The 12,187-nt window shown below is 27.6% G+C and overlaps 1 protein-coding gene across 1 annotated transcript in view; it reads right to left on the bottom strand.

Annotated features, from left to right (window-relative positions):
• Window positions 1–12,187, bottom strand: part of LOC132921876 (titin) — a 55,874-nt gene that overhangs the window by 9,697 nt on the left and 33,990 nt on the right. Inside the window, 19 exon segments of the mRNA XM_060985116.1 lie at window positions 37–209; window positions 296–485; window positions 554–835; window positions 986–1,152; window positions 1,222–1,527; window positions 1,639–1,841; window positions 1,926–2,065; window positions 2,139–2,522; window positions 2,635–2,826; window positions 2,898–3,170; window positions 3,951–4,127; window positions 4,218–4,348; window positions 4,456–4,639; window positions 6,056–6,232; window positions 9,315–9,671; window positions 10,062–10,184; window positions 10,601–10,729; window positions 10,791–10,940; window positions 11,004–11,452. Coding sequence (XP_060841099.1) covers window positions 37–209; window positions 296–485; window positions 554–835; window positions 986–1,152; window positions 1,222–1,527; window positions 1,639–1,841; window positions 1,926–2,065; window positions 2,139–2,522; window positions 2,635–2,826; window positions 2,898–3,170; window positions 3,951–4,127; window positions 4,218–4,348; window positions 4,456–4,639; window positions 6,056–6,232; window positions 9,315–9,671; window positions 10,062–10,184; window positions 10,601–10,729; window positions 10,791–10,940; window positions 11,004–11,452 — 4,187 coding nt within the window.

Raw genomic sequence — 12,187 nt, 5'->3', positions numbered from 1 at the left:
GATAATTATAGCAAAACCAATTATTATGCATATTACTGTTATCCTTTGGTCGGGTTTGATTTCCACAGTATTCCTAATCCATTTAAAATCGGGTTTCGGACAGCCGTCGGCGTTACATTCTAAAGTAATAGAATCACCTTCCCTCACCAATACGTCCGATAATAGCTTGGTGAACTTTGGCGAAACCACATGTTCGTCTATATCAGGTACTAAAAACAAATTAAATTGGAAATAAAATTGTTTATAAATTACATTATGTGTAATAGACAAAAATCTATTTTATTATGACGTATACCTGATTTTGGCTCAACACTTAATACGCATGTGCTGCTGGCTTCTCCGGCCGAGTTAATAGCCACTACTTTGTATTCCCCCGCGTCTTCGATAAAAGCCTCTTTGATTATAAGTGAACACTGATCGCCTTGGAATAAAAGCTGAATGTCTTTGGATTCTTTAACGGGTCTTCCATCGTGATACCATATAACCTAATTATTCGTTTGTTATACCATATTTTATTTATTATTACGTATTTTTGTAGTTTTTTATTAATTACCTCGGGTTCAGGCTGTCCAATAATTACGCATTTTAAATGAACACTTCCGCCTTCCAAAACGGTTTGTTCTTTTAAGCGCAACGGTATTGACGGTTTGATCGGTTCCAAGTCACTTGCAATTTCCGAATCGGAAGTTTCATTTGGTAGTATACCTTTCACCGATACTTGACAACTACTGGTTGCTTCACCGTGTTCCGTTTTGATGGTTAAACTATAAGTGCCTGCATCTTTAGGATAGGCTTCCGGAATAATTAAATTAATTTTTCCACGATTTTCAGAAACCTTTACAAATTATAACGATAATTATTACATCCAGTCAAAATAAGTTATATGACTTTTATTTAAAACGGTTTAGTAGTTTTTGAGTATATATTAGACAAGGAAGAAAGAAAAAAAACATTCATACATATCCAATATGCGTTATTAATTTACCTTGAAATCTTTTATTTCTTTCATGACTTTCCCATTGTGAAACCAAATCAATACAGGTGGCTTATTCGTTTCAACTTCACATTCCAATTTCAACTTTTGACCGGCTCTAGCCATTACGTTAGATAGAGGCACAATAAACGTCGGCCCATCTTCAGACTTTTCCAGAGCTAGAAGCCACCCCAATGTTATAAAAACAGTTGAACTATTATTCAAAAATAAACCGTAATATTACTTACCGTCAATTAATAACATAGAAGTAGTTGAATCTGAACCAAGTCTGTTAGTGGCAACACAGGTATATTTTCCACCGTGGGTAGACGAATTGGTGTGTTCAATTTTTAACAACGCTTCGCCATTATTATATGTAATTTGGTATTGAGGGCTATTATCTATACAAATGTCATCTTTATACCACTGCACTGTTGGGAGAGGATTACCTTCTGCCTTGCAAGAAAACGAACAAGCATCACCTTCTTTTACTATCAAATCTGATAGCAATTTTGTAAATACAGATGGACTAATTTGGTGTTCAGGTGCACATTCTATAATTAAATGTATTTGATAAAAATTCGATGGTTATAAATTATAATATTACGAGTATAATATATTATATGTTTATATTTCGTTCATAATATTTGATATTATTATCCTACCTTTAACTGATAGATATGCACTTGTTTCAATAACATCAGAATCATTTTCGGCCCGACATGTAAATTTAGCCGAATCTTCTACAAACGTTTCTTCGATTGTCAGTATATATCGATTACCAATTTTAGATGTCTGATAGTCTGGATTATTATCGATGGAAATATTGTCTTTGAACCAAGTTACTTTTGAAGGTTCGCCTTCAATGCTATTTTTGATTATTAAGTTTTTAAGAATTTAAAAAACTTTAACATAATATATAAATTAATTTAAAAAAAATAAATAATTTTACCTGCATTCAAATGTAAATGTTTTCCCTTCATCAACCGTGTTATCTTGTAATGGTACAACTACTGAAGGTTTAGGTTTAATGATTTCTTCAAGTTTTATTTTCTTTGACGATGGGATATTATCTTCATTTAGTGACACGCCCTATATAACGTATTATATCATAAAAATACTTTGGTACATTTTTATTAGAAAAAAAATATAATATTTTATTTACATTAGTTATTGATGTGGATGTCATTATTTCTTCGTAAGTATTAGTAATTATTTGATTTACTTCACTATTGATTTCATATTTTTCTTTAGATTTAAGCTTATCGTCAAAAGACTTTAACTCTTTTGCAATCATAGAGAATGAATCAAGAAGTTCTTTATTTTCCGTAACAACTTGGGGCACTTCAGCAATTGCGTGTTCTCCAAAAAGTTGAATACTAAGTTCATGTATTTGATTTAATCTCTCATCTTGTCTTATATCACCAGGTTTTAAAAATATTTCAATTTCTTTTAATAATGCTGAAGCTTCTTCACTTGTTTTGACTTCGGTTGATTTTCGAGCAATATTCATAAGAAGAATACTTCCTTCGTGGAACCAATCTTGTGCCTATAAATCAATAAATCAAATGTAAATTACGAAAATTATATAGATATATACAATTATGCATGTGTGTGTGTGTGTATAATTATATGTATATATAATTGATTTAAGTAATTACTTCGTTAATTAACGTAAAATATTGAACACACAGATCAATATGCTTTCGACTTTCTAACACTTGTTCTTGGAAAGTATCCCATCTAGACTTCAATTTATTTAATTCTTCTCGGATGTGTTCAGACTTATTATGATCGAAATTCATCAATGAGTTTGCAGCATTAATGAATGTTTCAATTCGTTGTTCTAAGAGCTATAAATAAAAATATATTAGTCATAGTTCAGAAATATTATTATAATATTTAATTAAATTTTATGACTAACTAATATAGTTTTTTCGAAATAATGAAAAGCAAGTGAGGCTGATTTGGCAGATGCTAAATTTGCACCATATTGTCCTCGCGTAGATGAAAGTTGTTGCGAAAGATCGTTCAAATTGTTGTTGATCTGAATGAGATCATTGTCAAACTGACTTAATTGTTGCTGTTGTTCGATTTTTTGACAATAAATTTCGCATGATTGATCCCAAAGGTTTCTTTCGTTTTCCATTAAATAACGAACGACATACATATCTTGCTCTCCAGATTTTTGAGGTTCCTGGATAGACAAAATTTATATTTTATTTTCTAGATAGATTTCTAAGTTTATTTGCATGATACATTGCCCATTTCATAAAACAGTCACTTAACAACCTATACAGTGTTATAATTTTTTCACAATACGTATAGTCATTCATTTTGTGAAATAAAAAAAAACCTCACAAAATTAAGAGGACGCTACAGCTATTTATGTTGTCTTCGTCTTACAAATATACAATATACCAATACCACATTTTCATTCAGTAAAACCAATCTTATATATTTAACTTAAATATTAGAATAAAATGACCTATTGTCAAACACGAAGGTAAAAACATTATCTTTGTTAGTTCGTCTGTTTTTTACGGTTTTTTAATTTTTAAGCGAGTTAAGAGTATTTAAAACATCTATACTTAAAAATTAGTAGGTATCGTAAAAATCGGTAAAAGAACACAGATAGATAATGTAGGTAGGTACTATAACCTTTAAATTTGATTATAATTTAACATACAAATGCATATCTTTTAATAATAATAAGTAATAACTAATAATATAATACTAATTGTATGCTCTAATATTTATTTTTCAAAATGAATAACTACATTGTTAAAAATATTACACAATATCTAATTGGAGTGACTGTTTCATGAACTTTTTTTCGTATTTTAAAAAGTGTGAAAAATTTTTTCATAAAAAGATCAAAAAGGTAAGTGTCTACGATATGTTTATTAAAATTAGTATACTTAAAAAATTACATATTAACCATGTTAATAAAAAATTTAATTTAAAAAATATTTACCTGTTGCTTAATTTTATCCATTAAACGAATATTTTCGGCATAAACAGTTTTAAAACTATCTAAAACTGCTTGTCTGGATTGGTTGTGTTTCTTAAGGAGTTCTTCGACTTCGTTCAATTTATGGTTGAAAATATCAGCAGGCCTTCCTCTTTCAGATTCTTTGACTGTATTATGAAACTTGAAAATAAATAAAAAGAATTAGGTGCTTATAAGATATATATTATGTATAAAATGATATTATTTTAATATGGTAAGTAGAAAGCATACTTCTTGTAAAGAATTGAAAAATGATAAGAACATATCTAAAAGATTCTGATACTCTGTAGTGATTCCAACAAGTCGACTATGAAGTTCTTTTAACCTTGGAGGAATAGAAATATTGTCACCTTGAATATTTCCTAAACCAAATAATAAATACATAGCATTTATTGGGTATTATATTATTGTGAAATGTAACAAAACTTAAATTTAAGTTGTATTTTACTTTTTACTTTTTAAAACTAACCTTTTCCAATAAGTTCTTCGGCTGTTTTTATTCTGGACTCGATATCGTCTTGGGCCCTTTTAACTTCCGGTAGTACATTATTTAACTTCTGTTTAACCTCTGAAATATGTCGATCTATTGATGACGGTTCAGATTTCAACACTGGATATAATTGAGATTCCAATTTGGAAACCCAATCTACTGTCTATTTAAAAAAAAATCATCATTAAACAAAAAAAAATCGTATAATAATAATAATCTTAAAAAAGAAAAAATAGATTATTAATCTGTTTTGACGAGCAGTGTATGTCATGTAGACATATGACGCGGAAAGACAAAGTTGCTTAGTTCCATAGACGTTGGCATCAATCCACCGCGCTATAAAACTCGTTTATATTTAAAAAGTTTGAAAACTTCAAACGAAGGTTATGATATTACTTAATAAATTGTGACGTTTTTTGCACATTTGCTGTTTTTAAAGCCTAATCAAACTATTAACAAATAATTAACAAATTATAATATATTTTATATTTTCTAGAAAATCGAATAGTGCAAAACATGACCTAACATTTTGAATATTATTTATGTGCTTTAGGTACTATTTAAATGGAAACTAAAAGCTTATATATATATATGATAAATGATATAAATCGCAAAAACATAAATTGCTATAAATTATAACTACACAGAATTATTTCACTTTATAAATTACAAGAAGTTAAATTTGCATGTAAATACATTATAGTATATATAATATATAATATTATATATTTTCATAATTCATTATTTCTAGAAAGTATATAATATAAAGAGATTAATTTAACATAAACACTCATTATTTGAAACTATATCAATCAAATTCAAAGAAGAAACAAAGTATTATTTTAGTTTTTTGTTAATGAAAATTACCTTAATCTTCGTAATTCTAAAAAATATCATACCTACACTTTTGAAATACTTTGCTTTTATTTAAATAATTAAATAATAATATATAAAAAACTCAAAAAAAAAATTCTTTTAACAAAAATCTACTATTTACATCTATTCCATTTCACATCAAACAACGTAAACCTAACCGCCATAACCATTGGTTCCCAATTTTTCAGATTTAAATATATATATTTATACTTTGCGTAATAAATGTAAACAACGCTTTGTAGAGATTAAAATACGTGTTTGTTTTAACATTACTGCAATATATCTGTCAGTGGACGGCTTGTCGCTTATTTTCACTAAGCCCCTGTGTTATTGGGATTGAATGAGCACTGAAAACATTTTATTGTACGAGCCCACACTTTCTCTTGAAATCTCACTATAGCTTAAATTTATTTTATTAATATAGTGATTATTCGAGCGTTTATTGAATTTAGTTAAAAATTATGTTTGATTGTATTATCTAAAACAGGCACAGAACAATATTTTTTCAACCATAATGATATTCTGCGTATAGTATTAATAATATTGTTTTTTATACAACAGCTAATTTGTATAATAAAGGTCTTAGGCTATAGCATAATTTGGGTGACACAATATATTATAAAACTCAAACTTTAATATTCCAATATACCTAACTTAAAATTAAAAAACATTGATGTCCGGTACTCCGGTGCGGTTTACTCACCTTACTGCTCTCGCACATTGTTTCCGACCAGAGCACTTTGTCCAGTTTGTTTTCAGCTGACGCCCGCTGCCAAGTCTCCCAGACGGAAGTAGTTCTCGTTTTCCTGTCCACGAACGTGTCCAGTAACGATCGCACGCGGTCTCGTGCTACGTCTAGTTCCAGATGAGCGTCCTCCGACTGTAACACACAGCGGCTGGTACAGTATTAACGTACGCGACATCCCTCGATTAGGAACCATGCCAGCCAACAAGACCCCACCACGCACGAAACGCTAATTAAAACCCAAAAGTCGAAAATATACGCGTGGAGGAGTGGAATGGAAAAATAAAGAGAGAAAGTAGTATATATGTATATATAGAAAGAGAAAAACGTTTCTTATCCCCCAGCTCAAGGCGTTATATTATTTTGTCACCCATAAAACGATGTTACGCCCGATGGTGGCTAATTATTGTCGAGGGGCTCGGAAAGTACCGCTAAAGACTAATATATATATGCTAGGCTAGCTGAAGTGATATTTATGATACTCGTTAGAGTCTAGTTTTCTTTGATTGCGTCCATTGAGTTTATAATAATAATTAAATAAATAACTAAATATTTATTTTAATTCAATTAGTATAATTATCTAATAATTCCTTAGTGTTTTTTTTCATTATTATCAATATTATATTATAATAAAGTACCTATAGACTTTATGCTACGCGCTTTTTAAATACACACGTCATGCTGTTATTATATTATATATTGCCTCGTTTAAAAATTTGAAACACTAATACATATAGATATAGTACTATATTCATAAATTCAATTCATAAAAATGATTGAAAATTTAATAGTTCTTGGCAATCGTGATCGTGGGATGTTTACTTCATCGAATACGCAAAATTAGTGAATACATTGAAAACCGAATCAGTTATGTTTGAAACGTGGAATGTTTTTTTATTTTAGCACAAACATAAATCTTTGTGGAAAACTAAAACTTAACAATTATTCAAATTATATATAGGACTAGAACTCAATTCTACACCGTAAAAATAAATGACAATTCAAAAAAAATTTAATTCTAAACTTAAAATTGTATGCTAAAATGTTTGAAAATGCTTTATCAAAAATGTAATGTAAGGCTCCAAAGTTAAATTAGTTTACGATATTATATTAGAGATTAGAACTTAAAAATTGGTATATTTCACGGCATAGTATATTGTGTGAATTAAATTTGTAATAGATCGTTTTAATATACATTTTCAGAAAATAATTTCGAACAAAATACAAATTTCACGACCAGCACATTTGTTTTTACTTGTTATTATAATGTTTCAACATGACCCAACCCAATGCGTGTCGCACTCGTTTAAATGTAGTTTTTTCTGTATGGAAAAATGAATTAAAGTTTAGACAGCGTCGCCTGTCAGACTGGCAGTCTGATAGTGTATAGGAAATAAAAATTACTGTGCCCGCCGAGCCGGTCATTTTGAAATGTAACGAACAAGAAAACGGCATTCGCGCATTTATGTAATAATGGACGAATTCATTACGTGATTAGTCAACTTCAGTTCGTGTTGGCCAATTTTCAAAAGTGCGAATTAGTCTTACCGGACATTGCCAAAAGACGTAAACTACAAAAAAAAATAATTGTTTTAAATTAGGCTGTGTGATGGAAATAATTTTTACATTTATTTTATTTTTAACTTAAAATACGTACGACCGGCTAAAATTTAAAAATTATTATCATTTAACAACTTTGATCGAACTTTCATTAAAATTAAAATATAGATGATCAAGTATTTGGTCCATTGATTATACAACAAACATTTTATTCAAAATTTGAAACTGTTATTTCAGAGACGGCAGTCCCCGAGTCCCAGTAATAAATAACAAAATAATCGTCAAGTTTTAATTATAATTAAAATTAAAAATGAATAATCGTATGCGTCAGTACGATATATAATCACGGGGGATGAGCATCAAGGGCACTTTCTTTTTGCGAGACCTCATTTTTATATTTTTGGCACACACACAACACAACACGATACTTAAATACATTATCGATTTAAATATATAACATAATATATGAGTATATGACGTATTATACGTTAAGTGCTCTGCGTGTTCACGCCTACTTATTGTTAGATAATAATTTATATTTTAATACTTTATAACTAGAACTGATTTTAAGCAATACCTAATTGATAATATTTTAAATACTAAATAGTGTAAAATAAAATTAATTTTCGATTTTAAATTGTTAATTATCTAATGAAGTAATGACATAGAATTTGAACCATTACACAGATAAATAAATAATGTCTTAAAATGTATTTGAAAGTAAGAAAGTTTTATTTTAAATGTTATTGCAGTTTTGAGTATTAATTAGACTCACCTATAACTAATTTTAAAGTTAAACTCCCTACAAAATAATACACAACAACCATACATTTTTAAATGATGTACAAAGTTAAATATATTATGTGTTCCTTGAGATTCCAAAAATAAAAGTTCATCTATTATAAGTATACGTAAATACACGAAAAAAGGTTAGAACGTTTACGATTAAATGTTTTAATTTTATAGCATTTGTCCAAACATCAGTGACATTAATTTTAATAAAAACGCATAAAATTATATATTTATGTCCAGCCATCCAGGCACATGTAAACTACATTACAAATATTTTATTTTATTTTATAACTTCAAAACAATCTTGTTTAACATTTCAAAAATTAAAACCACTTTCAGTATTTTAAGAACATAATTGCATTTTTGTTTTTACCTGATAAAAATGTGTTAGTTTAATTATTGATTTTAAGTATTTCATAGAATGTAGATTGATAAAATCCTACATCTTGATCGTGACTAATGGAAATTATGCACAAAAACCAATGAGAATCTACTAAATAAATGTGACGATAACAAACGACTAGGTATTTTTTACTATTATTTTGGACACTAAGCTTGAATGAAACGATTTATTATTATTTTTATTATTATTATTATTTTGAATGACATTTTAACTTAACTATAACTTTTACTTTTTTAAGTTTTATAAAAAAAATTAAAAATCTAGGTAACAAAATTTGATGCTAACATAACATTATTACTGGACCAATTATTATTATTATTAGAATACAACTATCTATGTTTTTATGTTGACGTGTTGCCTATCACTAAATAATTAAGGGAATGTTTGTATTTTCTTAAAAAAATAAATCGATTATAAGTTGTTGATTAATATTATTATATTAATTATCATCAGTATACTCACTTTTGCACTTTGATGTAAAAACTTTTCTCCTGTGTTCTTAAGTTGGATGTATAATTGTAAAATATTTGTCCAATACTTGTGCGCAGAATCTAATCTTTGATCAGACACATCAACATGATCTCCGATGATCGAGTCCAAGTTTGAAAATTCGATGTTCAAATGTTCAGATGACGTGAAAAATTTGACATATAACTCAGACAATTGTATCCGCCAGTCCAATATTCTATCCAAATATGCCCAATGGTCTTTTAACACGACCGATTTACTTTCCAGATCCACCCTTGTTTCAGCATCGATGTACGTTAACGGTGGCAAACTTGTTGAGTTTACCAATGCATTAATGTCGATCCCTCGAGACTGAAAAATTTATAAATTATAGCATAAAAACTAGTTTACGGAGTACCAATAAACGTATGAAATATTATTAATAAATTATGAAACAGAACAATGATAATGATGTCACCCATAAAGCAATTTGACCTTATTTTGTACTATCGAATTTCTTTTACACATATAATATAAACATTTTAATAATTTACATATTTTCTAGAGCTAAATAATGTTTATATCATAGATATATACTTGACTAGTTTACACTGATCTAATTATCATATTTATTTTTTATAATTTTTTTTAGTTTTAACTAAGCAAATAATATTATATTTATAATATTACATATTGCACTAAATTAACAACAATATAATTTAAATCAAACGTTAAATTAATTTTATAGTTTTAATTACGTACCCTAAGGTCTCTTTGTAGAGTTTTATGGGATATTAAAAATTCTCGTGCTTCCGTGAGATTTGTACCCATAGAATTATGTTCGTGTAAAAATGATTCAGCTAAACTAACTAGCCATGAAAATATCTAAAAAAAAAAAAAATAATAATAAATAAAGTATAGACATTATAAATTTATATTAATGCTAAAGTATATAATAATTAAAAAAATATTATTAATTAAATTAAATCAAATAATGTATTTGTATAGTTTTTTTTAATTTGTATAAAATGTAAAAAAAAATTAAACCTTATTTTATGATAAAATTAAGTTGCATAGTTTTCTCGTCAAAAACTATAAAATTTTTAATTAAATAATTATTTAATTACTTTTTTTCTTAAAATAGTATTCACATATTGACATATATTAATTTAATTAAACAAAAAGAATATCTTTAATAATTGTTATTCTATATCACAAATAAAATTTAGCAATTATTGTTATTTTGTATAGTGATAAACTGATAAATCTACGTATTTTTATAAAATATTATAAGTAGTTACATTATTATAATTCTCTGAGAATGTGTTGACTGCTTCTGAAGATTCCATATATTTTTCACGGTCTTTCATAACAATCGATAGTATTAACTGTTTTTTCCTTTCCAACTCGTCTACAACCCGTTTAACGCCCTAAAAATAAAAGTTATAACTCCGTCTGGCATTGTTCAAATGTTGTGAATATATTAAATACCTCTGCCTCTGGTAAATCTTTCAATATTAAATTTCCTTCTTGAATTACTGAGGCGCCGGTTCGCTTTACCGTCTCTGTAACGTACGTGTTCTTTGATGCCAATTGCTCATCGGATGAATGCTGAAGTATGGTTTCCCATGCTCGGAGGACCTAACATAGTTAAAAGTAAATAATTATTTACAGAATAAATTTTATAATATGATATTTCATTACTTTCTCGGCGGTCTCGAAGAATTTCATAGCGGCATCTAAAAGATTTTCTCTCTTATTTAGTTCTTCCAAGTATTCAGTCGCTAATTCTAATAGTTTATACGCTTTGAATTTATAATCTTCCTCCATGAAACCTTTAGTTAACACCAACTGCTCGGTAGCTTTTGCTACTCTCAGCGCTTGGTCTCTTATATCTTTTGCCTCAGTTATCAAATTAGAGTTGACTTCCGTAAATTTAGAACATTCGTACTGGGAATCACCAAGACAGTTTTTAACTTTTTCAAGAGAGTTTTTTCTTTCAGATAGTATGTTTTCAAGTAAATTTAAATCAGTGACTAGTAAAGATATTGTCAGTCGTTTTTCCAACATTGTCTTACGTTCATGACAGTCGATGTCCAACGAATGACGTTTATCGTGAAGTTTTTCCAACCAATGTTCTACTTGAGATACGGCTAAAAAACATAATATTAATATTAATGATAAAACCAACTTGAATAATATATATTTATATTATATATATTATATACAAATAAAATACGTGATATTACAAACATATTAGGCAATATGGAAATTAATTTAATAAATTGTTACAAAAATATTGAAAAGTTAATAACAAATTATAAATATATCAATAGTTTATCTATTAAATAATAGTCAATCGGATTTACTAAAAATGTTAACATTTATTTATTGATTTCTGGTAAATTCAAATCTTTTTACAGTCAGTAAAAACTAACTAACTGGAGTCTTATTATTCTAAATCTTGTAGGTGTTTTTAATATGTGTAAATAATTGAACTATACTATTTTTTAATAGTTACACCCCTACATTACATTTATGCCAATTTTTACATATTTTAAGTTGAAAGATACGCATAGTTTTTTTTTTTGTGTTTCAATAAATGATTTAATACATTTTATCAGCTTGTAGTAACGAAAACTAATAAAATGCACTTTGTAGTTTATACAAATTACATAATATGTATTTATGTTTCAATTTTTTGTTTATAGTATAGTCAAGTTCATGTTTATATAATTTACTTTATATATTTAACTGATAATTAAATCTATATAATAATTTATTTTTGTTTAAACGACTAATTATTGGTTACCAATAATAATTATTTATTGTTTATAATTATAGCGCAAAATTAGTTGCATTTACGCATTTTTTTGTTTTTTTTTTTT

This window comes from Rhopalosiphum padi, chromosome 2, assembly GCF_020882245.1.
Source record: "Rhopalosiphum padi isolate XX-2018 chromosome 2, ASM2088224v1, whole genome shotgun sequence".
NCBI lineage: Eukaryota > Metazoa > Arthropoda > Insecta > Hemiptera > Aphididae > Rhopalosiphum > Rhopalosiphum padi.
The sequence above is the reverse complement of the archived record's forward strand: the minus strand, read 5'-3'. Positions and strand labels throughout refer to the sequence as shown.